Consider the following 21,732-nt stretch of genomic DNA (forward strand, 5'->3'; position numbering starts at 1 on the left):
ACCTTGGGATTCAGAGTCCAGAGTGCTCTCCTTTACACCATGGGACATAAAGCTATGCAAGCAAACCTTTATGTTAACTAACAAGAAAAATAACCTTTATTGCATAATTATAACTTTGACCATCCGTTGTTACATTAACGGCAGAGTTTCACAGCTGTGACATCTGTCCCTCATCTGTTCCTTTGCAGTCAGTGACCTGCTTCTACTCTCTCCCTTACCTCTCACTGGGTTAGCTACAGGACTCTGTCCTTTGTCCTGTTAAAATTCTGGGATGACTTTTGATTTCCCTATATTTAATGTTTATAATAATTAATGTTTATAATCATGTTCATTGTTGCTATCCATGTGCTGTCCTCACTGCATGTCCTGGAGGATCTCTTATGAGGAGAGACTGTGGGAGCTGGGCCTGTTTATAGAGAAAACTGAGAGGGGATCTCAACAATGCATGTAAGTGTCTCAAAGGTGGGTGCCAAGAGGATGGTGCCAGATGCTTTCCAGTGGTGCCCAGCAACAGGGTGAGGAGCAATGGCCGTAAACTAAAAGAAGTTTCACCTCAACATGAAAACACTCAAAATCCCCCGGACGCGTTCCTGTCACCTGGTCTGGGTGACCTCTTGGCACGGGAGCTGGACTAAATCATCTCCAGAGGCCCCTTCCGAGCCTAACTGTGATTCTTTCAGTGTGCCGGCTGTATATCAGTATTTGCGCAAATGCTTGACCTGCCGGCACTTCCACTGCCAGGAGCCAGTGTCGTCACTGTTTACCCTTTAATACCACTCCCCCTCAGGGCGGGTCTCTCCCGCACTCGCAGCCGTCCCACCGCCACGCTGCCCTTGTTCCCGTATCTTTCATCCCCGATATCAAACGAAACAGAAGTGCCCAGAAAGCTGCCGATACCCAACACTGGGAGCGATCCCGACACGGCCTGGAGCCTCCCTCACATGTGCCTCAGAGCCCACATTCCCCCGCCAACCTCAGCCGCGCCATCATGGCGGCCTGGCCTCTCCCGCGCGGGGCACGCTGGGGCTCGTAGTCCCCGCGACGCCGGGGGGGCGGGGCCACGGCTCTGAGCGCGCGTTCCTTGAAAGCCACGAGCGGCAGCCGCGCGCAGCGGCCGGGCCGGGCCGGAGAGGCCGCCGCTCCCACGACACGGACGGACGGACGGACGGACGGACGGACGGACGGACGGACGGAGCGAGCGAGCGAGCGAGCCCCCGCCTCCCCTCTCTCATCCCCCTCCCCGGGCAGTGCCGGCCCGTGCCGAGGCAGAACCGCCGCGTGTGCGAGGCGACCCCGAGCCGAAGGCTGTGGGGCACCCACAGGAGCCTCCCGTGCTCCTGGCTCGGCCCAGCGACCCCTCTGCGACCCGACCCGGCCCGGCCCGACGTGCCTTGAGTAAGGATCCAGGCTCGGCCTTGTGCCTGCGCCTCTCCTTCCCCACCCTGCAGCTCAGGCGGCGTCATGGGGATCCAGGGCCTGCTGCAGTTCATCAAGGAAGCAGCCGAGCCTTCTCACGTGAAGAAGTACGAGGGACTGGCGGTCGCTGTGGACACGTACTGCTGGCTGCACAAAGGCGCCTATGCCTGTGCTGAAAAGCTGGCCCGGGGAGAGCCCACAGATCTGTAAGTCTGAGTTATGTTTCCATCTCGGCCCTCTTACAAATACAAGTTTTATTAGCTTGATGTTTTCTTGGAAGAAAATAGAATTATAGTATAGAATCATAGAATCGATTGGATTGGAAAAGACCTCCGAGATCATCAAGTCCAACCCTTGGTCCAACTCCAGTCCCTTTACCAGATCATGGCACTCAGTGCCACGTCCCATCTCAGTTTAAAAACCTGCAGGGATGGGGAATCCACCACCTCTCTGGGCAGGCCATTCCAATGCCTGATTACGCTCTCTGGAAAGAATTTTTTTCTGAAATCCAACTTAAATTTCCCCTGGCAGAGCTTGAGCCCGTGCCCCCTTGTCCTAGTAGTAGTAGTAGTTTCACTTCTTACTGTTGCTTCTGAATGCTCAGTCCCAGTTGTACTCTTAAAATGGAAATTTTGGCCATAAGTAAATAGCTTTCCAACTGTGCGAAATAAATATTAAAGTATACATTGGGGCAAATACTTTTAGAATTTTTTTAAAATACCAATGGCTGTGAGTTAGTCTTTTTCTAGCATGTCTCGCGCTATTTAATTCCTCTGATGAGATTCTGTACATGCAGTTCATATGTTTTAAATTTATTATTATTTTCAGGCACCTTTTTTATATGCAGCGATAGTTTGTAAATACTGCTGTGACAGGTTGTCATGAAATGGATGAATTATGAGAGACATGTTGTGCTCTGAATAAGATATATTTTGTTTAACATTCTATATTTTAGTAAGAGTAGCTTTTCTAATGTAATACGGATTTTTCTTTTACACGGTTATATTAATAAGGAAGGAAATGAACAAAAATTGTGGTCATATTTCAAGTTCAGCTCTGCACCTTAGATTAGGTTTGTGTTAAGTTCTTGCTCATCTCTGGAAAACTGGGTTGAACTCTTGTTTTAGATTGGATATAGTTTTAAATCACAGAATGAGTCAGGTTAGAAGGGACCACGGGATGTCATCTGGTCCAACCTCCTGCTCATGCGGAGTCCTCTTGAGCACTTCCTCAGAACTGTGTCCAGATGGCTTTTAAATATCTCCAGCGATGTAAGAGATTCTAAAACTTCTCTGGGCAACCTGTTCCAGTGCTCGGTCACTTGCACAGTAAAGAAATTCTTATATCCAAGTGGAATTCCTGTGCTTCAGTTTCTTCTTGCCCGTTACCTCTTGTCCTATTGCTTGGCACCACCGAGAAGACCTGGGCTCCATCAAATGTTTAACTTGAGGCAAAAGAGAGTTGATGATTTGCAATAGGTTTCAAATCTTTACTCTTGCTTCTGTTGATTTGAAGAACTGGGGAGTTTCATCCAACCCTAATGCCTGCCTTTGAGCTGAGAATGGGATACACTTCAGTTGAGGAAAAATTAAGTGTCAGGAGAAACATTTTTAGTCATAGGAAACTTTGGAATGGTGAATTTAAATACATAAATATTTTATGAGCAAATCTTGTTTCCATGCACATATCATCCAAGACTGGCACTTTCACTGCAACTTTAAAATTCATCAGGATTATATAACTAATGTGGTATTTGCTCCTGCCTTTTCAAAAATCATAGTTATTTTTCAGTAGCTCTAAACTCAGTTTCTTCAGTGCTTACATTCTAAATGCTTCTAAGTCCTAAGCTCCTTCCCTTTCCTCCCCCTGCTGGAAAGGTTACTCTTTCTGTTTTAAAATGTCCTTAAGATAAAAAAACTTGATTTTTTTTTCTCTTTGGGTATCATTGTAATGCACTTAGGGTTTACAGCAGCTGTTATGTTTTAGTTCTGTGCTGCCAATAAAATGATCTCATGCAGATCTGTAGAAATAGAAAGTAAGGAGATATGAGGGCTGAGAGAATAAATAAAGGAAATTAATAAAAAAATAAATTTCCAACATTCTACCAACGGATGGGCTTGGAAGGCAATGGAAGATTGCCTTCTGGTCCATACATCATCTTCACAGTTAGTACAGATTGTGTAACTTTTCAGTTTTTTTAAATACTTTCAGTGCTGTGCCTGTATTTTTAGTATGGGAAGATGAATTTCTATGTCTGTCCATAGCATATATCCCCTCTTTGGAGAGAAGAGTGGATAGTCCTACAAAGAGAGATTTAATAACCCCATGACTCCTTCCAGCTCTACAGCAGTGCATGAGTCAGCCTGATCTTTCCCTGGCCATTATGAATTGAGTTGCTCAAACTAAAAAGAGCAATCCATGTTTTAACTTTTCAAGTTTTTGTCAGTATTGAATCCTAATGCAAGAAAATCAGACTGAATTGTACTTGAGTTCTTACTTCATTTTGTGTAGGACAGAGGACCTGGCAGTCCAGTTGGAAAGAGGACCATTCCTCTTGGTAAATAATAAAACCCCAAAGCCAAACAAACAGTGTTCCAGTGTTGTTACTCTTTTTGTGATGCTGGGGAAATATGTGGCCTGTTAAGATTCTTGAACAATAGTTAGTCCTAAACTTACAGTTCTTCTTTCCTGCATACAGATAATATGCAATAGACTTGTGGTTAACAAAAGTTTGTTTCTTTTCTTATTTTTGTTACTGTCATACAGTTATGTAGCTTTCTGTATGAAACTTGTTGATATGCTCCTCTCATTTGGAATTAAACCAATTTTGGTATTTGATGGATGCACTCTGCCCTCCAAGAAGGAAGTGGAAAAGGCCCGACGAGAGTAAGTACTGAACTTCATTGATTTGCAAGCAAAGCAGAGTGTTTGTCACTACAGTTAATTTTCAAAGTTAAAAACTCTCAAACTTCAGCGAGGTAGTAAGGTCTGGTAAACTTCCCTGCAATGTAGCGTGATTTAAGTTAATTTACATCTAAAATCATACAAACTTCTTAGAGGTTTTATTCCAAAAATAGAAATGCACCTTAAAAGTAAAAGCCATTTGATTGAGGAAGGAAGTAAACCTCTGAGCATGAGTTCCTGTAATGTCTTAGAGGCTTTTAGTTTACCTGCCCTTGTGATCCCTGAACAAAAATATTTATTCCCAATATAATTTTATTTAAAAATAATACTATCTTCCTCTTCTTTCCCTACAACTAATAAGACAGACTTCTTTCAGGTTTGGATTCAGGTCCCTATAAACAGAATTTCTCACTGAAGCTGTGAGAATTTTCCACGTAGTGGTTGTTTTTTATAAATTCCCATGAGGCACATGCTCCCTTCAGCATGGAGTGAACAATTTCCAATATTTGAAATTAAGTAAATTATACCTTCTGTCTTCTAAATCAATAAGTATCTATTGTCAGATACTCCCAAATTTCACTAAATATATTTTACTGCAAACTGAACGTGGTTGCATTTCTTCTTTTGCACTGCTGATTTCAGTTTCTGATTTGTTGGTATTTTCTGAGGAAATAAAAATGTCAATGTGCCAACCTAGTTATCCTTGTCAATGCAGCGACTTAGTTGTTCTTTCATTTTAAAAAATTACACAATAGATCAGATTTTGAAAGATTTCCAATTTTTTCCCCCGTTTCCTACCTGTCTCTCCTAGTCCTCTCTGCTGTTCATCCTTTTAAGTGAAAAATAATCTGAGTTTGGTGGATGTTTTTGTCTGTTTTTAGGAAGCGTCAAGCCAATCTTCTGAAGGGGAAACAACTGTTGCAGGAAGGGAGACTGTCAGAGGCCAGAGAATGTTTTGGGCGCAGTATCAATGTTACCCATGCTATGGCTCGTGAAGTTATTAAAGTAAGTGGTTAATACTATTGATAATGCCAGTTTTAAAAAAAATGCAATAGGTAGCATGTCTTACTCTACATGTGTATGGCTACATCCCTACCTTCCCTATGTAGGCAAGAAAAATACTCCCTCTTTCTTAGTCTCTAATTGTCCTGCGTATTACTGGCTTGTGGTAGGCACAGCTAACAAACTTTGACTTCACTTCTAGTTTATTATACTCAGTTGTGTAAAGAATAATGATGTGTCAGTTGAAGTATGTCCTCTTACTGTTGTGAATTCAATTTGATAGCACCTCAGTTTTACTTTTGATGCATTAAAACTAATCACAATTACTATTCTTTTATATTTTTCTGCTCTACTAGTTTCAGCATAGACTACAGAAAAAAATTTGGCTGCTTAAAAACCACTCTAGTAGCTTTTGGCTTTACTTCCACTGCGGTCATAGGATCTTTATCAAAACTATTTTTTCTTGTACTGCTGTTTACCTCTGCTCAGATGCAGTGACCATAGTGTTACATGGGAAAAGCTGGTTTTGTAAACTAGTCTGTATGGATCTAAACTGCTTGAAACTTGAGTTTTTGAATATGAAATATTGGGCTCTAATGGGGGCAGGATGGAAGTGTCATTAAAAAGATCGTGGTTTTGGCTTTTTAACGTAGAGGTTCTTATGCTTTCAGATCTCTTAAGGTAATTACTGAAAATTGATGCAAAGTACTTGTATGCTTCTTGTTCACATACAGGCTGCACGAGCCCGAGGGGTTGATTGTGTTGTTGCTCCTTATGAAGCTGATGCTCAGTTGGCTTATCTTAATAAAATTGGCATGGTTCAAGCTATAATTACGGAAGACTCTGATCTTTTAGCTTTTGGATGTAAAAAGGTATGGAAGAAAATACTAACAGCCTTTACCTCTTCCTGATATCTTAAAAGCACAGTTTGAAGTTGCCAAATATGTTTGATGGGTGGATTTACTCTTCTACAGTAGATGTGGAAAACAGAAGAGATGAGAATAGCACTTTGCTTCTGTTATTTCCACCAAGTGCCATGAACTACCTTATATGGGTGAAAATTACTGTTTTCACTTCCTCTTAATTTTCAGGTGTTTCTGAAAATTGACAAGTTTGGCAATGGCCTAGAGATTGATCAAGCACGACTGGGAAACTGCAAACAGCTTGGAAATGTATTCACAGAAGAGAAATTCCGCTACATGTGTATTCTGTCTGGTTGTGACTACCTCTCATCAATTCATGGAATTGGGTTAGCTAAAGCCTGCAAGTTACTAAAATTAGCCAACAATCCAGACATTATAAAGGTAAACTGGGGTTTGCTTTTTTTTTTTAAGGCTCTGCATTTTTTCCCCCTTATTACTTGTATGAGAAAGAGACATGTTTTTAGAATTTTTTTTGGTTACATGATACTGATATGACATTTGTATATTAAAAAGAGTAGAGAAGAAAGTTTTGGTGTGCTGCAAAAGGTAAGGTCAGATTTTTTTCTTGTCCAATGCATGAAATGAAAACAAATCTAGTACTAGGAAATACGGAGACTAAGACTAGGAATCACTTCTGTGTAGGTAGTAAGGGAATAAACAAGTTTTTAAGAGCTAAGAAGAAGAATACCTTATGGGCCTGTCCTGGAGGCAGGAGATCTAATTCAGAAAAGCATTTAACTCTGCAGTGTAATTAACTTAGTGTGTTACCTTCTTTCCTAGGTTACTTGGGTGCTTTAGTGTATTTTGGTTTTTTTTCTCTCACAAGCTGTACATGACTATGATTTTTATTTTTAAAATTTTCTGTATCATGTATAAAAGGCATCAAAGCAACTGGTTTGGCTTTTGTGGAAGTAAAAAAGGAACTTTGAACTTTTCCCATACAAATCATTTCCTTTGAGCAAAATGTCAGAGTTTAATTTGATTAGTATTGTTTTTTTTCTGTTCCAGAAACACCCATGTATTGCTTATGTGTCCTGATACTATGAATAATAAAATCTGATATGCAATAGTTTAAACAAATATACATTAAGGAGATGTTCCGTGTTTCTAATCACATTTTGTACTTATCTATTGAAGAAGAAGCATTTATAAAGAGTTGAATTGTGTTATTTATGTGATTGTAAACTACTTGAGTGGAAAACTCATGTACAAAACATCCTTTTCTTTCCTTCCCCATCTAAGTTTAAACTGCTGTTGTAACAGGGCGTGCATTCTGTATTTAATTACAAGCAAAGATACTTAATAATTTACATGTACTTAGTGTTTGTGTGAACTGTTTAAATGAAGCAGCTGAGCAATTTGTTTTTTACAGGTTATTAAGAAAATGGGGCAGTACTTGAAGATGAATATAACAGTGTCAGAAGAATACATAGAGGGTTTTACACGAGCCAATAACACCTTCCTTTATCAGTTAGTTTTTGATCCTGTCAAGAGAAAATTAGTTCCTCTGAATGCATATGGGGATGACATTGATCCAGAAACACTGAGTTATGCAGGACGGTATCCTTTGTGTTGAAGTGGCAGAATGGGGAGATAAGGGTGAGCAGATGTGGTGTGTTATACTTTCCATTGCATCAGTGGTGTGCTTAGATTTTTCGTTGTATTTCTGATGTTGACTACAACTTGGCTTTTCTGCAGTCTTAAAATATTGGAGGCTTTTCTTCTTCTCCTTTGCTCTGACTTTAATCAGTTTTTAAAAAGTGCAGGGACTAACTCTGTGACCTATCACTGATACATCATTTTAGGCAGAAGTTATTAATCCCTTTTTTTCCCTTTAGAAAACACGTAGTTAAATGTAGGTTATATTTAAACTGTGTGAGTTACTTTATGACTGTCTTTAATTTCTGCTTATTTTAAGTGTGTTATAATCTCTGCCAGTTTAATCTTGCAATTTGTATTCAACTCATTCTCTAATCTAAGAATTTCCTGGTTTTACCAGATATCTCCTGTACAACAAGTAGCATTTTGCAACATAAATTTCAGCATGAAAGATTAGGAAAATGAAGAAAGAGGGAACTGTTAAAGTAGTTACTAGCTTTATGTGTTCAAGCCACTTAATCTCTGGCATTTCCAGAAACTAGGAACGAGAAAGTTGGTAACTTTTCTGCCCATAATTGAAGGATTTAATTCTGACTTACATCTGCAGTTCTTATCAAATCATGAATTACAATTATTGTTGCATCAGATTGAGCCAAAAATCGTAGTATTAATCCTTTTGGCTAATTAATCCATGCTTTTTAGCACAAAAATGGGAAACAGTTTTTCTAACTGTCATGCTACAATTCTTGAAATATAATGTAGTATTCGATATTTTCCTTTACTATGATGAAAACAGACATTTTGGTGATGGGACTGCTTTTCAAATTGCCCTTGGCAATATTGATATCGATACAATGGCACAAATTGATGATTATGACCCTGACACTGCACAGGTAACTTCTTTGTTCTGAACTTATATTTTAAGAATTTGAGGTGGGTTTGAACATTCATGAAAAAATACGACTGAATGTTACCTGCAAAGAAGTTGGCAGTGAAAGCTCTTCTGTTATTACAGAAGCTATATGTTCCCAGACACATATTTCTCACTCTTTTTACAGGTAACATTTTATTTTTTATGGCATCTGACTTTAATGTTTGTTTTATTTGTTAGAATTTTTTTGTAAGTCACAGAGAATCACAGACTCTTCTGAGTTGGAAGGGACCCACAAGGATCATCGAGTCCAACTCTTAAGTCAATGGCCCACATAGGGGATTGAACCCATGACCTTGGCATTGTCATTATTACAACCAAGTTTTAACCAACTGAGCTAATCTCAGGGTTCTTAATATTATTGACAGAAGGAAGTGATGTAAAAAGAAAATTATCAAAGGTATTTGGATTTCTTCCAAGTATCATCCAAAATTATATTTTCTAAATAGAAATAAAATTTAAACTTGTAATTTTGTCACAGATGAGCAGTTAATCACTTGCAACATATTGAAATGAAGAAGTCATGGCAGCACAAAAACCCAGAATTTGTATAAAAAACTTGAGAAATGTGGGAACAAAAATTAAAAAGTGTATGTACAGTATGTCACTAGTTGTACAAATGTTAAAATGTCCTTGTATGCTAAATCAGAAAATCATATGTAGAAGACAAGATTATAAACTTATGTCTTCAGTTTTATTTTTTTAGCCTGTGCAGCAGAGAAGTTGTGGCTGGAATGACAGACGTGATAATCATGTAAAAAGCATTTGGAGCAGAGAATACAAGTTTGGCCCTGCTGAAGATACTGTTCCTCCTAAAGTCCATTTACTAGAGAAACCAACAACCAAGGGCATGGAGAAAATAATTAGCATTAAAGGGCTAAAACTTCCCGGCAAAGAGCTCTTGGCAAAAAGGCCAAGGAGTGGTATGTTTTTATTAAATAATTATATGAATAACAGTAGGAAGCTGTTGGAAAAGAAAATATTTTATCTTGGACTTGATGGTATGAGATTTTTTAGAGGCTTAACTCTTACTGTCTGTATTGTGTTTTCGACAAGCTACAAAAGACTCAGAAGCCATAAAAGTAAAGCCTCTATAATGATTAAGGGTGATGGCAACCTTTCTGCAGCACTTGAGTTTAACTTTCTTGAATTTGCTATAAAACTTTGATGTTTTCAATTTTCAGTTATGTTTAATATTATCTGTTCTCTTTTCATATATTTTTGGTTTTAATTTTTATCTTACAATAGCTTGCAAAGAAATTAAAACAGCTTGTTTTTCCTAGCATTGATATTAGGCTGGACAGAAAACTTAAAGAATGGTTTCTGTACTCTTCTCACAGCTGTGCTGCCTGCATCTCCTGTATAGATAGATATGCTTTATGCCAACTTTTTCCATTCTCTTTTGTCAATCTGTGCTGTCTTGTCTTCTACACCATGTAAGTTGTATGTGCTGAAATAAACTGGAATTTTAATAGAAGGAGCACTTTTTTGTTCCCATTATGCTTTACCTAATATGTTATGTATTTTCTCTTCCTCTGCTTCCTTTCTTTCTGATTATTTTTTTGCCTTTGTTACTCTTGATATCTTCCTAATGTCTCATTTATCAAAATTTGTAGGTAGTTTAGCAACCTGCCTTTAAATCAAATTTTGTTTTGCTTTCAAAGCATTTTAAAACAAAAAACCCAAACTCACACCAAAATAAACATCCAAAACAAATATTGTGTTTCATTTTAGTTGTTCTGCCTTCACTCCCTCTACCACAAAGTTAATTTTAAGTCTATATAATAGAAAACAATGGTGTTAATAAAGACTTCTTAACTGTAAAGTCAATAATGTTTCTACCAGACCTTATTAATGTGTTTAGTATGTAAAGCTTAGTTATTTCATCACTGGTTAATTGTAATATGTGCTTCTACAATGATTAAATTGTCTAGATTCAGAAGAAATCTCAGATGGAGATCTGTTGAAGCAATATTCATTTACAAAATCAAAAAGAATCAAGAAGGAGGATGATCATGGTGGTCAAGCACAAAAGACTGTCTCAGCAATACAAATTGTTGATTCTTCAGGGAATTCTGTCACTCAAGAAAGCACTAACTCCCTGCCCAGAGTTAGAAATAAATTTGCTTCCTTTTTACAAAGGAAAAACAAAGACAAGGATGCTGTAATTGTTCCAGGAACAAGAAGCAGGTATGTTTATGTCACATGTTTTCATAAGTAGCAAAATACTATTTGCTCTCCTGGTTGCTGAAATGGCCTGAATACTGAAAATAAGAAAAATGCCACTTCAGAGTTTTCTATGTAATTGCAAGCAGCTGAGGTGAGCTGGGGGATCCTTTGTGCTAGGCAGGCTGTCTGTGAGACAGAGAATGTCAGTTTGTTACTGCAGAAGTGAAGGCTGAGGTTGTTCAGTCATAGAATCATAGAATGTTTTGCATGGGAGTGGACCTTAGAGGTCATCTAGTTCCACTCCCCTGCTGTGGGCAGGGACACCTTTCAGTAGACCAGAACACTTCCAGGGATGGGGACTTCACAACTTCTCTGGGAAACTTGTTCCAGTGCCTCACCACATTCATAGTAAATGATTTCTTCCTAATATCTAGTCTAAACCTGCCCTCTTTCAGTTTAAAGCCATTCCCCCTTGTCCTATCACTACATGTCCTTGTGAAAAGTCCCTCTCCAGCTCCTTGTTGGCTCTCATGCGGATACTGGAAGGTGCTCTAAGGTCTCTCTGAAGGCATCTCTTCTCCAGGCTGAACAACCCCAGCTCCCTCAGCCTGTCTTCACAGGAGAGGTGCTCCAGCCCTGTGATCAGCTTAGTGGCTCTCAATATAATAATCTGTACTTCTGAGTGTCAATTAGGAATTGGCCATTTTTTTTCAGGTAAAGGGCGTATGTCATATCTTTAAAAAACAAAATAAGGTAGCTGCTTTGTGACCAATATTTAAGCAGTTAGTCAATACATTGATTTAAGTTGACAGTTTTTATTTCAGTAATTCCAAACCTGATCATTCTGTATGACAAATACCTATTCTCATCCCATTCAGCTGATACTGCTGATCTCTGCACCAGCATTTTGAGAAGAGAGACTTAGGGTTTGTTAGGGGTTTGTGGTTTTCTTTCATTTAGTTCATTTGGCCACAGATACTTGAATTTGTTTTACAAAGTGTTATCACCATTAAGTCTATTATTGTATAATTTTTATCTTAAATAATTTGAATATTTTAGAGCATTTGAATATTTAGAGCTCTGTAATTTTACAGAGCAGTCTTAATACTGATATTCTTTAGTTTTAAAGCACACCTTCCTGAACTAAAAGTTGTTTTAAGTTTTGTTGTGTGGCATCAAAAATTAAGAGTTGTCAGTGATTGTAGGTTCTTCCCTAAATCTGTGCTCAGTACTCTTGGGAGCTGCTGCTGTAGCATGGAAAAGAAGTAGCAAGGCTCTAATTTTCTTGATAAGAGGTGCTGAAGTATTTTACTGCTGCTTAGCTTTATGATAATTAATTATTATATTAAATTTTGTAGGATTCCTAGATGTTTCTGGTGAGGGACCTTATTAGTATTTCACTCGATGACATGTTTACAGATGCTTCCCCCTCCCCCCCCCCTTTTTTACTGTTTTTTGTTAAATGGCTCCCATTGTTAAAATAATTTGTCTGCAAGTATACTTGAAAATAAAATTGATGGATAGAGACAGCTATTGAATTTTGGAGATGACATACAATTGCAGTAACTTTCTCCTGCCTTGGCTTTACCTTTTTTTTTTCTGTTTTAGGTTTTTCTGCAATGATGTAATTATGTTTGATAGTAGACCAAAGGAGGATGATGATCAAACTCAAGATGCTCAGCAGGATTGCCAGAAACAGGAAGTAAAACGTGAAGCAGAACAGGAAGTAAAACATGAAGCAGATGTTTCTCAGTTTTCAGAAACTGAAAAATCAACAAGGACTGTCTTTACACCTACCAGAGAAAAGCAGAAAAGTTGTTTCCAGTGGCTTAGCAGCCTTGTAAATAATTCAGGAAACCCTGGTCCATCTCAAACTGTATTTTCACAGCAGTTTCACCAAGAGAGAAACAACTGTGTTGTATCCCAGGAAGATCAGACTAATGGGGTCCAAACAGAGAATGGGGCAGTGTGTGATGAACTGGAGGAAGAATCTTCCCCCTTAATAGGACTGGAACAGTCATCACAGTCTGATGAATCTTGTAAGCCATCACATTGTGGTGTGGAGTCTTCAGAAATATTCAAGGCTGCAAAGGTAATAAGAAAATTAGACATTTGTTTCAGCTTTTTTTCACTTTAATTATAAAAGAATTAATGCAGTGAAGTCTTCTCTTCAGAGTGATGCCCTAGAGAGTATGTAGCTTGTGCTAACAAAACGTGCCTCTAAATAGACTCCGAATGGTTATATTTCATTCTTGTCAATACTTTACACAATTTTAACATAACGTGGATTGACATACTAGCTTAAATAATGTCTATTCTGTGGGTTTAGTTTGTCTTCAGTCTTTCTGCTGCTATTACTACAGTGGGTCATAAACAAACCTGGTAGGCAAGCTTTTGTTCTCTGCTTTCGTTAGTCCCTGAAGTCCTTTCAGAAAGCAGAAATGTGTCTTCGTAGTGTTGTTTGCTGAAAATAAATCCAGGTGTTTGTGTAAGTTCTTAAAACTGCTGAAAATGTTATGTCTTATAAAGTGTAGAACTGTAGATATGAAAATATGTATCTTCTGTTTGCAAAAAAAAAAACTCTGGCCTGTTTTAAAACCAATCAATTTTCTCCTGAAGGAATCTGACTCCAGTTCAAAAATGGCTGATGATGAATGTACTCCGTCTCTGGTGTTTTCTGCTGCTCAAACTGACAGAAAAAACGTAGTCATAAAGATCAAGGTAAAAATTCTTTTAACTTTATGGCTTTTCTAAAACCTGAAAATCAATTTTTGCTTTCTACTTGTAGAACTCTTAATAATAGATGTAAGCAATGCCAGTGTTGGCAAGACCAAACTAAATTCTAATTCATATACATTGGAGCTGAAATGAAATACAACCAGGTCACCTAGGATTGATAACGCAGTTGCAACTTGCTTGGGGATTTTAAACAGTTTAGTATAAAATAATAAGCCAAGCTAAGACAAAAAAACCCCACTTCTTAATTTTCCCCAGGCAGGTTAACCCACAGTTTTTATGATAGAAATTGCAGTTGTGTTCACAGCCCAGATACAGTCACAAGATACAACCTCACTTCATTGCTTGTCTTGATAAATCTGCTCATTTAGCAACCTCCTGCTTCTTTGAACAGAGAAAGCATGTTTAAATTTCAAAATCTGGAAAGGTTTTTGTCAACTGTTCTTGTTTAACTCTTTGTTTAAAGTCTTGTTAGACACTAACATATCAGTCAGTTTTCCTTCAGAGCCTGCATTTCAGTTATTTTTCCTATTGGTTGCTCACCTGTAACTTGACTTCTCTGTGGTTTCTTAGATGTCTATGAATAAACTGATGTTACTTGTCTTTGTGACATTTCTAAGAGCTTTATACATTTGTCTGGTTTATAAGACTTCTAAGATGTAACAGCTAAAAGTGCTCTGACTCCTTATATGTTATCATTAGAATTGGCCAAAAGATGAATAAGTCAGAGGAAGATGTTTTCATCCTTTTATGTGTAGCCCTACTGACTTTTTCTCCTAGACAGACTGAAAACCACAAGATTCTCTCTGCCAAACAAGAATATTGTGGTATTTTGTAAAATGGTGACATCTTGTGGTTATTGTTAGGAACTTACTCGTTAAGATGGAATTTACATTTTTATTCTGCAACATTAACAGTTTTCCTGCTTCTCCTCAACAAGACTGAGCAACAAAATCATCCTCGGATTCAGAATTTTATTACTTGTCTTTAAGGCAGTATTTAATGTTTCACTTTGTTTTGCTCACTTAAAAGGTGTATTGGGAGAATGAATATACTAAATATTGGGGAATACACATAATGGAAGTACTGAGGTGATACAAGCATCATGTGAAAACAAAATTTCAGTGTGCTTGGAGCCCTTCCGACAATAGAAAAACTGCTGAAAATCTGTGAGGACAGTAGGGTTTGTTTAAAGCAAGCAGGTAGTAGGAGGATTTCCCCCACTTATTTCCTTGGCCACACATTTTCTCTGCTTCCTTTATGTGGTGATAATAATGCTTATAATGGATTGCACCAGAAAACTGGTGTGGCTGAAAGCTCACTTGGCAGGAATTACCAGTCTGGTCGTATTAGCACTTGGGCCGACCCAAACTCTTGGTTTCCTGTGAATTGTAGCATCAATAAGACTATAGGAGAGGGAAGGGACAGGTAAGGAACACCACTTTTGGCTCAGTTTTCTTTTTGGTTTGCTTACTTCAAGTGTAAAACAAGGGAGGTGTTGGCTGGGGTTAAGTATAGTAGAAGATAGCAAAGGGAATAATTAGTTCCACATTTAAGAAAGAAGCAGTTAATCTCTCTGCCCAGAGAGGTGGTGGATTCACCATCCCTGGAGGTTTTTAAACTGAGATCGGACGTAGCACTGAGTGCCATGATCTAGTAAAGGGACTGGAGTTGGACCAAGGGTTGGACTTGATGATCTTGGAGGTTTTTTCCAACCCAATCAATTCTAGGATTCTATGAATTTATTCTGATTTTGGTAGGATGAATATCAGTTATGTAGGTGATCTGTACAGAAACTTAACTTGGGAAGGCAGGCTGAGAAATTTGTCAGCTCTTATTGTGGTTCCAGTCCAAAATGTGAAGTGCCTACCTATTCAATTCTAATATCAAAACTAATAGAAGCTTTTTACAAACAAATATAAGATACTGAAGTTCCTAAGACTTCATCTTTTTTTCTGTGATAGTATTTCAGAGGTCATTTTTATTCCTAATTATTTTTCACAGTTTCTCAGCAAAGAGGCTAATATTGACAATCAAAGAGAGCGTTCTGCTCTAGCTTTAAGTGTCTTAGAGCATGCAGCTTTGCCTAATTTTGGGTTAGCTAAACTAAGTTATAACTGATGTAATTCAGTACTGCAGAGATATGCAGGATTATGGGGGACTTCACCTATGTTGCAAAATGGCTGAGGTGATAGACAAACGACAAAATAATATAAAGCAGGGAGTTTTAGGATTTTATTTTTATTCTTCCTAGTATTGTTTTTCCAATTTTTAGCTTAAACACTTTTTTCCCTTGGGATACCAGGATCTGCTTGGTAGAAACAGGTAGAAACAATTTAATTTCAATAATAGAATCACAGGATTGTTAAGGTTGGAAAAAACCTCTAGGGTCAATTCTAGATGTCAACCCAGCACTACCATGTTCACCATTGAACCATATCCTGAAGTGCCAGACCTGCACAATTTCTGAACAATTCCAGGTATGATGATTCTACCATTTCCCTGGGCAGTCTGTTCCAATGCTTTAGAACCCTTTCTGTGAAGAAATTTTTCCTCATATCCAATCTAAACCTCCCTAGGTGCAATTTGAGGCCATTTCCATTTGTTCTGTCCCTTGTTACCTGGGAGAAGAGACTACTCACCACTTGGCTACAACCTCCTTCCTTTGATTTGTGAAGAGTAATAAGGTCTCCTCTGAGCCTCCTTTTTCCAAGCTAAACATCTCCAGCTCTCTCAGCTGCTTTTCCTAAGACTTGTGTTCCAGACCTTTCACCAGTTCTGTTGCTCTTCTCTGCACACCCTCCAGCACCTCAATGTCTTTCTCACAGTAAGGGGCCCAAAACTGAATATTCAAGGTGCAAAAAGTTATGCAGCAAGCATGTGAGGTGGAGGGATAAAAAAATGCAATGTTGTTTTGGAAAGAACTAAGTTACGAGTTCTCTTTGAAGAAAAGGCTGTTAACCTCGTTTATTTGAAAATACAAAAGTGTTAGGTGATCAATAGCAAATTCTTTGGATGAGGACAGTGCTATTTGCATTAATTACTGAAGCACCTGAAGTGGGCAGAGCTGTGCCATTTCCTAAAGATGAGCCAGCAAAACAGAAAAGATGATTCACTTTTAGCAAAACACTTTATTTTTAATATTGTCCAGATGGGAAACAATGGCAACCTGGGTGTTCTTAACTAATCTTATGTACCCAACTTTAAACTAGGAACTTCTTACAACTCCAGACGCTCATTGTCTCTTCTGCAGTTATTACAGCATTTTGATAATTATGCTTTGGTACTCATAAGGACAGACACAACCTAAACCAGGCTAGGAGTAAGTGATGATTTAGAAGCTGGGAATTGTGAGTAGTTCATATTTTACAATGAAGTGCTAGAATGGCTCAAACAGTGAAACATCCTAGTTCTTCCAAATGGCTGCTTCCCCTGCAAAAACGGGGAAAACAATATGGGTATGGAAGACAGAAAAAAATTATGGAAAATATGAATAAGCCATTTTTGACTTTTTGCCACTTGTGAACTTGTTTGGCAAAGGAAGTTTCAACTCTGTCTAAAAGTGCATTATGTCTGATTGATTATTGTGCTATGATTATGCATGTACAGTACAAATAGATAGTAATACGTGTAGTTTTGAATTGAAGAAATGTGGTAAGCTCTCGAGACAGAGTTAGGAAAATGCTCCTGAGATAATTCAGACACACACTGGAGTGGAGAACATTTTGAAAGCATTTATATCTGGTCGGGGTGTGGTTATAAGGGTCCTGATAGGGGTGGGGTTTGGAGGGGATTGGACAGCACATCTGGGGGGGGCAGGGTTAGGCTCCAAGGCTGGGGTGGGAGAGGCTCAGGTGCTGGGAGAAACCACTCGGGGACTTCCAGGGTGGAGAAGGAACCCCAGGGGATACAGAGCTTCAGAACCACCTGCTGCCCTGTGCCACCTCAGGAGTGGTGGGATTTGCTGCAGCAGGGCAGGGAAGGGGTGTAGACCCAGGGGAACTGTCAAGGTACCTTCACAGCATGGAAAAACCTCATGGAAAAAACACACAGAGAGAGGGAGGGTGTGAGGTTTGGGTGTGGACACCAACAGTAACCTATTCACAGAAAAAAATCCTGCTTTAGTGGACTGTAGTCTGTTTCTTCTGCTGTTAAAATAAACTCAGTAGTTTTTGGCAAGAAGACGAAAAAGACAGAAATGATCAACAATGTTGTTTCAGCATCAGCAAGCATGGTAGCAGCAGCCTGAGTAGCTGTCAGTGAGCCTGATACTGACCCCAGAAAAATGATGAGAATGTGAGTCACAGTGACTGACACAATTATAGGAATTAAGTTGTGTCAAAATGAGTTTCATGTACTTAAAAATACCAATAAACCCTCCCCAGTCGGATTCACTGCTTGGTAACTGTTGAGTGAATTGAAAATGAGGCACAAATTGTTTCAGTAATGGGATGGTGAACAGCTAGAATAAATTATATAGCAAAGCCGTGTACTTTAACTGATATATTCAAACTTAAAACTGGTTGCATTTAAGATAGAGATTTTCTGCCCAAGCACAGCTTTTCTGAGTTTCTAGAAAAGAAGGTCCAACTAGAGGTCTAATGATCCTTGGGGCAGTCATACTGTTACCTCTGTTTGGCTTATGACTCCCTTTTTCATGAAATCTGGGTATCGCAGGGAGTGATACCAGAGATTGCTTGTCTTAAAATTCTGAAAGCTGAGATTGCATGAGGGCACAATAAAAACTCTTCAAACAGGTAAAAAAAATATTTAATAAATATTTAAACCTGCATTCAAAAGAAACATGTATTTGCAGCCTTTTAGAATACAAAGACCTATGGAAACTGATTTGCCAGTTCTTACAGCTTGCATTATGTCTAATGTGTGTGAGTTGCCACTTTTTAGATTATAGAAACTATCTAAATATACCTTGTTGTTACAATTCAGATTGTGTTATCTAAACACAATGTAAAGCAATTTATTATAAGCTTTGCAGCATAATATTTGTTGCTTACAGGCTTTCATTTTAACCATGTGCTGCAATATTAAAATCTTACAGGTTCCTGGTTTGCATAAATCCAGTAGTACAAGGTCACGTATTGTAACAAAGGTCAAACCAGCGATACCAGCTAAAGTGAGTGGATTAAGCAGGAAAATGTCACCTGTGCAGAAGAGAAATGACTGTGATGCCGAAAATAAACTGGGACTGCAAGTCACCATTAGTGAACTCCGGAAAAGCTTCCAATTTAAAAGGTGAGTTGCTTTAACCCTTTACTTAGTACCCTGTATACTATTTTTCCAGAGAAACAATTTTCAAAGCAGATTCTACACGTATTCTCCATACAGTTCAATAAAGATGATAACTCAAGATGTATATCTTCTACATATAATTTATAATTTCCTAAGCTTGATATAAACATGAAGCATGGGTTTTGGTAAATGTCTTCTTAGAATTAGCTTTTTCTTTCTAACCAGGAAACCTCTCAGCTAAAATTAATTTATGAATTTTATTAATTAGGGCATTTAGTTTAACATAATTGATATGAAAATCATTGCCGTTGTTTGATTTTAAACCCCAAAAGTCACATCTTAATCTAAATGCAAGAGCTGCTAAATTTAATTGAATACAGGTTTGCTTCTGTTTAACTGTGCCCCTCACATGTTTAAATGGCTGATTGCCAGAAGTGTTCTGCTTCCAAGATGGCTGTGAACTGACGAAATATGCCTGTTAGCTGAAGTCTCTGGTTGCAACAGACATTTTTGCACATTATAAAATGCTATTGCTTTCCTTTGTGAAGTGGCTTGTCTGACTTGAAGTTTCTGCAAATGTCTTCAATGTTTGAACTGAATGGCAATGACTATTTAAAAAAGTAAACCAGACCTGAAGTGTAGGTATTCTAACTTACACTGTTTCCATGGGCTAAGGTAAAAACTCCTGGCAAAGTTTTCCTTGCTCAAAGTAGCAACCTCTTGAATAAAGTCTTATTTAAATAATTGATATTATTTTTGCTAATCTTGAAACCAAATGTGAGTAGGATAAAAGTATTGTTTTCACTGAGTAGTTAATTACGATACTGGTGAACATGTGTTAAGTCAGATGAATGAATTTTAGTAAGTTTGGGCCTAAGGGAGGTTATTATAAACACACAAGTGATTTGTTTAAAAAATATTAATTGTGGTATTTACATTTTTATAAATCTTACTTTTATTATCCTCTTGATGTGGAATAAGAATCACAGTTTAAAGGAGGAAGTGAATGTTGATGTATATATTGCTGGACCTCTAATTGTGAATGTCTGGCCAGGATTGTTCACAGGGAGAAAATTCAGAATACAGGCAGATAGAACAGAGTGAGCCTAGATGGCACTCTGTTCCTTTTGTCCACTGATGGTTGCAAGACTAGTCTCCTCAACATCCATGTTTTACCCATCCAGTTTTGGTTTGTAACTTCTGTGTGTTTATAATGGGGATATATATTTTTGTATTACTTAATTCTATGTAAGTAAAGGACTAGTTTATTGGCTTTTATGGGATTCATTTCACAATTCATTTCACGATTTTACGGGATACATTTAATAAAAAAGGGGGTCTTTTTACTGCCAAAACTTACTTAGCTCTAAGTATTTCCTTTATTTTTTCAGATTTTAAAACGTTTCCAAATTAGCCTTATGTTTTACCAATTATGTTACCTGATGGCAAATAAATCATGTGGGACACTAAATCTGTTCTGCCTTAATGTCAAGACTCAGGGGATGTGTATGAAACTACACTTACTCAGAAGACTTAAATGTTCAGACAGCATGTACAGCCCCAAGTAGGATGGAATATACACAGTCTTTCAGAAATAAGGCTAACAGCTATCATTCTATCACATTCAGTGAAGTGGTGTACTGAAATTGAAACTAAAACTTTCCATCACGAATTTTTGGTTTGTATTTATTCATAGATGAGTGGGTAGTTAGGGCTCTTGCTTTGTTTTAACTCGTATGCTCTTCCTGGCCTGTGGTTAGAAACAAAGCATCATAACATTCTTGGGTTTTGTTTTGTCTTTGTTGTTTTTTGTGCAGAGAGCATGAAAAACTTCCTTCTTGCAGGAAGTCAGATCCTTTGTCTCCAATCAAAGATAATATACAGCTCACTCCAGAAACAGAAGAGGAAATCTTTAATCACCTGGAACGCAGTCATGTTCAGAGAGCTATATTCCAATGAACTGTATGCTGCTCACAATGGGATGAAATTTTAATCATTGTCAAAATTTACCTACTGGGTATTTCATCAATATTAGAAGAGATGCTTTGAATTCCAGCTGTATCTTTTAGTCTGACTAGTGATTTATCATCCCTCTCATAAAAGCGTGAATTGAAAGGTGCAGTTCTGTATTGACTGGAATAAAATAATTTGGATTCCTGTGTTCTTTAGTTCAGAGTCCCTGTGTCAAATTTTTGTCCAGACATTTTCTCTGTTGCCTCTGAGCATTTTATGTAAGTCACATGTGCAATCCAAGTTTCTACAATAGCTATGAGTTTGCCTTTGCACAAGAGCAGCAGAACAAGTCTGTGTCTTAATTTTTTATAATGACTCATTTTTTGCCTCTTCTTTCCTCTTGAGCCTAATCTAGCTTCAAGACAGGTTAAAAACTGCTGCTCAGAGTCCATAAGAGTCTGCAATATACTTCTAGCACTCAGATAACTATTTTTTTCTCTGTAAGATAAGATTTTCTCTCTCAACAGTTAGCATTCTGTTTGATACAGTCATGTTGTTGGAGAGAATAACCTGGGGATTACAGAAAGGAATATCACCAATGTGTGGTCCCCAAATTCTCACATTAATAGAATGACATCCAAAAAAATATAGTATGTTCCTCTGTTTTACCTGCTTGTTCCACATTTGTATTCTTTTCCAATGACAGGAACACAAAATACCAGTTCTCAGAACAAGGGTTACAAGATAGTATTGTCATCACAAAATGCCAAGATTTAGTGTTCAACTAAAGGGAAAGAATCCAGGAGACTAGGGGCCTTGCTATGTTTGACTGAATTACCATGAAATAGG

General features: G+C 38.1%; 1 protein-coding gene across 1 annotated transcript; it reads left to right on the forward strand.

Annotated features, from left to right (window-relative positions):
- Window positions 1-1,200: 1,200 nt before the first annotated feature.
- Window positions 1,201-21,092, forward strand: EXO1 (exonuclease 1). The gene is made up of 13 exons (XM_071548000.1): window positions 1,201-1,622; window positions 4,183-4,302; window positions 5,202-5,325; window positions 6,057-6,194; window positions 6,414-6,626; window positions 7,618-7,805; window positions 8,641-8,737; window positions 9,482-9,698; window positions 10,710-10,965; window positions 12,553-13,036; window positions 13,564-13,665; window positions 18,740-18,933; window positions 20,748-21,092. The coding sequence occupies exons 1-13, from the start codon at window positions 1,462-1,464 to the stop codon at window positions 20,887-20,889; spliced, it is 2,436 nt and encodes an 811-aa protein (XP_071404101.1). The 5' UTR covers window positions 1,201-1,461; the 3' UTR covers window positions 20,890-21,092.
- Window positions 21,093-21,732: the final 640 nt, after the last annotated feature.

The sequence above is a fragment of the Pithys albifrons genome, chromosome 2, assembly GCF_047495875.1.
Source record: "Pithys albifrons albifrons isolate INPA30051 chromosome 2, PitAlb_v1, whole genome shotgun sequence".
NCBI lineage: Eukaryota > Metazoa > Chordata > Aves > Passeriformes > Thamnophilidae > Pithys > Pithys albifrons.

Bases quoted from the DNA above. Each gene is read 5' to 3' on its own strand.
- EXO1 (XM_071548000.1), top strand. From the start codon at position 1,462: ATGGGGATCCAGGGCCTGCTGCAGTTCATCAAGGAAGCAGCCGAGCCT. The intron at 6,627-7,617 runs GTAAACTGGGGT...TGTTTTTTACAG, and splicing joins ACAATCCAGACATTATAAAG to GTTATTAAGAAAATGGGGCA. The intron at 13,666-18,739 runs GTAAAAATTCTT...AAAATCTTACAG, and splicing joins ACGTAGTCATAAAGATCAAG to GTTCCTGGTTTGCATAAATC.